At 47.0% G+C, this 3,961-nt stretch overlaps 1 protein-coding gene across 1 annotated transcript in view; it reads right to left on the reverse strand.

The window, feature by feature from the left end:
- Positions 1–7: 7 nt before the first annotated feature.
- Positions 8–3,961, reverse strand: part of LOC104545275 (voltage-dependent N-type calcium channel subunit alpha-1B-like) — a gene marked incomplete at both ends in the record, with an annotated part of 87,672 nt that continues 83,718 nt past the window's right edge. Inside the window, 3 exons of the mRNA XM_010190371.1 lie at positions 8–217; positions 2,718–2,929; positions 3,094–3,301. Coding sequence (XP_010188673.1) covers positions 8–217; positions 2,718–2,929; positions 3,094–3,301 — 630 coding nt within the window. The remainder of the gene's footprint in view (positions 218–2,717; positions 2,930–3,093; positions 3,302–3,961) is intronic.

The following is a 3,961-nucleotide window of genomic DNA, read 5'->3' on the forward strand; positions in this document are numbered from 1 at the left end:
CGTTGTGCTCGGACAAGCCGCGGCTCAGGCGTCCCGGGGAGAAAGTGGGCAGGCCGGTTTGGAAACTGGTGAAGTGCACGGGCGAGGAGTTAGCGGTCTTGTAAGTGATGCTGGGGCGTGGGGTCAGTGGCGTCTGTGGGAGCTGCCTCCGACCCCGGCATGGGGTACTAGCACCAGATGTCGACAGCAAGGGGCTCCCATTAACTGAACCACTGCCCTACATAAAAATTGGAACAAAGCAAATCAAAAAATAAAAAAGGGAAACACCGGACAAACACAAAGGCAGGCAGGTATAAAACAGAAGGAGAAGCAACAGGAGGGAGAGACAAGTCACAAGAGGAAAGAAAAGCGAAAAAGAGAGAGTTTAGACAAGCACAGTTAGGGGGAGGAGGTTCTCGAGAAATAATTCAACACAAGAAGTAAAGAGCTGGAGAACTGAAGTTCTGTGAGCAGTGAATAGGAACAGAAACGATCAGAGTATTAGTAGGACGCAAACTGGGAGACGGCTCCAACAGAAGGGGACACTGTCCGGAGGGAAGGCATCCACACCATATACAGGATCAACATGCACCTTACCTGGACTAGGCAGGAGCAGCTCAAAACCTATGGTTTTGGGGTGGTTTTTTTTGCAAATACAGTTTTGCAAAACAGCACCATCTGCTTTAGAGATTTTTTCAGAACATCACCCAACAGATGTGAATGCTGATGCTGGGGAGCATTTCTGTGGTCAAAATTACATTACGTGGAAGGAGGATTTGGGGGCAGGCTATTTTTTGTTTGTAGTTTTCTGAATGAAATATATTTTGATTAAATAGCCACTTTCTGAAAGAAGAAAAGAAAAAAGAAAAAAAAAGAAAACAACCAAAAACCCCTCCAAAGAACCAAATTAAAACATGCTCATCTTCTCCTCTTTAATATTACACATTTGATTTTTGAGTGGTAGAAAAGTCTGGCAGCCTCCTGAGTTACAAATAGTGACATGTGGGAGTGAACTAAGCTACAGTAAGTTAAAAAATGCCATGAGAGAGAGGAATGGGCCCTGGTTTTGGCATTTCTCTTTACATTCTTCCAGGGCAGTACATGAACAACCCTGCAAGTGCATTTTAAAAATCCCTCATCCTTTCGTGACCTAACATTTTGAGCCCAGACCTTTAATCTTTAAATAGCAGCTTTTCCTTCCTATAAGAACATCAGGTTGTTGCTTGTTGGGCTATCAATCACTGCTCATTTTGCTCTGCCAGGTTTTTCCAGCACAGTTTTGAGGGCAAGCCCAGCAGTGCTGGAGACTCAGCACAGCCTCTGCATGTAGAGGCTGTTTTAGCCACAGTTGCCATGAGTTGTTGATAGGATGGGAGGAAATGGCCTCAAGTTGCACCAGAGGAGGGTTAGATTGGATATTAGGAAAAATTACTTTACTGAAAAAGAGATCAAGCATTGGAAGAGGCTGCCCAGGGAAGTGGTGGAGTCACCATCCCTGGAGGTATTAAAAAAACACGTGAATGTGTCACTTCAGGACATGGTTTAGTGGGCATGGTGGGGTTGGGTCGTTGGTTGGACTTGACTGGAATCTGAGTCTTTGCTTTTATCTTCTTTCATTTTTCACCTGCTCCTTTCTCTGGCTCCTTCCCTTTCCAACCTTTCTCTCTGCTACAGATCCATAGTCCCATCCCGGGTACCTGCTCCCCAGTCAAGCTGCCTCCCCATAGTAATGGAGGAGATGGTGACCACCATCCAGTGACCTACAATGTCCCAACATTCGGGGAAGATGATCTGCTTTTTCCAGGGTCCTGCAGCTGAGCACCTCACAACTACAATACTTACAAAAGAAAGCAGAACTAAATTGTTCTGGTAAGTATTAAGCTGTCCAAAAATGGTTTTGCAAGATTTACAAACGTCTTTTATCCAGGACCAATTCAGGAAGTGGTCTTGATTGTAAAAAAAATCTGTGAGGTCTCTTTTCAAAATGTCCAACAAGCTCTGCCTTGCAGAAGCATTTTGAAATTCCAAGAAGTCTCATCTCATTAAAAAAGATGCTTTTCCCAGATTCATCATGAAGTGGGATTTATATTTAAAATTTCACCTGCACTGAAAAGGAAACAGTGAAGATGCACAACATTTCTATGTGGGTCAAAGAAAGCATTGGGAGTTGACCCAAAATGAAACATCTATAGCTTGGTTTTCTTGTCTCCTTCTCCTTTTTTGTTTTTTTTTTAACTAAAAAACAAAAACAAAAACAAACCTGCAAAGAACCACTTTTTGAACCAAACCTGTTCTGATTTTTGGCTTGGCTGTAGCTGGAACGAAGCCACCTTGTTGGCAGGGTGAAGCTCAAAGCCAGCCTCTCTTTTTTGGTAAGGACCTGGTGAACCCTTCTGGGCCAGGGCTTCTGGGAAAAGCTGCATCTCCCAAAGAGAGGGACTAACTAACAAAGAAAATACCTGAATGTTAACAAGTGCCATGTTATCAATCCAACAAGACTGAGTGGGGTGTCTGGGAGATGCCTTGAGTCACTCACTCTATAGGTGACTACTAGAAGGCCATCAAGCAATATTTCCATCCCTGTCTTGGATTTGAAGCACGAAGCAGGACCCCAAAGGCTTTACCTCCTACTGCCTAGCCTTTCCCATTCTGTCTCCTTTATTTTAGGCAAAGCATAGAAAACATGCGTGCATCTCTGGAAGACCTTAGGGCTCTTTTCCCACCCTGCATCTCCTCACCTGTCTGTGTGGACCTTGCTCTGGACCTCCGTTGGGTGAGGTGGGCCTGCTCTGATCAGTAGACTTGGCCTGAGAACGGTCCCGGCTGCCATAGCGGTCGCAGGAGTAGAAGCGCTGCTTTTCAGAGGAGGAAGAAGAGTGCTGCTTCCTCTCTTGGGACCGGCCGCGTTCCTGCTTCTTGTCCTTGGAAGAAGACTCACCAGACTGGGCCACTGAAAGGAGAATATTGGTTGAGGGTCACCACTACGTGAGGAACTCCCGAGTGAGGGGCAGGGTGTCCTTCCACACAGATGGGACCCCAAGTCACATCAGATGACCTCTCTGCATCCTGAAGGGAGGAGGCTGAGGGACAAATCCTTGTTTGCAAAGCACTTACCAGCTTCTCCATCGGCCAGCTGATGGGGGGACCTGTCCAAGGACTTCTGCTTCTTCTCTTTCCGCCGGTGGCAGCGGTGGTGATGGTGGTGATGCCCTTGCTCTGGTGGCATGCGCTCCAGGGAGTACTCATAGAGGTGCATGGCATGAGGGCGCTGCGGGGTCAGTGTGGAGACTGAGCGCTTCATGGGGCTTGTGTCCGGGATGGGCTGCAAAGTAGACGGAGGGACATGGAGCAGAGTGAGGGCAGGCACTGCACCATGCTCCGCTGCTCGGTTCCCAACGTGGGGAGGGTCATACAGTGAGAGATAGGGGCAAGGAGGTGGAGGAGAAAAATGGTTAACGGGCTATAACTGGAATAGGCAGAAGGACTTGTGGAATGGTAGGTTTAGTGTGAAATTTGCGGAGCAAATGTGATCTCCACTTGCTGGAAAGGGCTTTACTTTTAGCAGAGTGCCAGTCCACAGGTACCAGGGGTGCAGAGCGATATGCCAAAACACAAACACAGTGATACTCCTTCACACCAAACACAGCCTTCACAGGAGTCAACAGTTGATTAGCAGGGTTAAGGGCAGCACAGTAGCCAAGCATCTCACAAAGGTAGTTCTCCAAGACCAGTTTCACCTAAAGTTGCTTCAGGGCCTGTGGTCATCCCAAAGCAACTTGAAGGAGGAAAGCGTGAAAGCGTTGCTGGGCATCACATGGAAAGGGAGAAAAAATCAGGAATAATAAGTGGGCAAGGTACAGGCCAAGCCATCTCATAATTAATTCTATCTCCCTGCAACTGGTGGCTCCCATCAAACATTTAAACCTTGCTTCTTGTCCCACCATTACTCCTCAAAGCATTCATGACTGGAACAAGCAGGAAT

This window comes from Mesitornis unicolor, unplaced genomic scaffold (genome assembly GCF_000695765.1).
Source record: "Mesitornis unicolor isolate BGI_N332 unplaced genomic scaffold, ASM69576v1 scaffold4738, whole genome shotgun sequence".
Lineage (NCBI taxonomy): Eukaryota > Metazoa > Chordata > Aves > Mesitornithiformes > Mesitornithidae > Mesitornis > Mesitornis unicolor.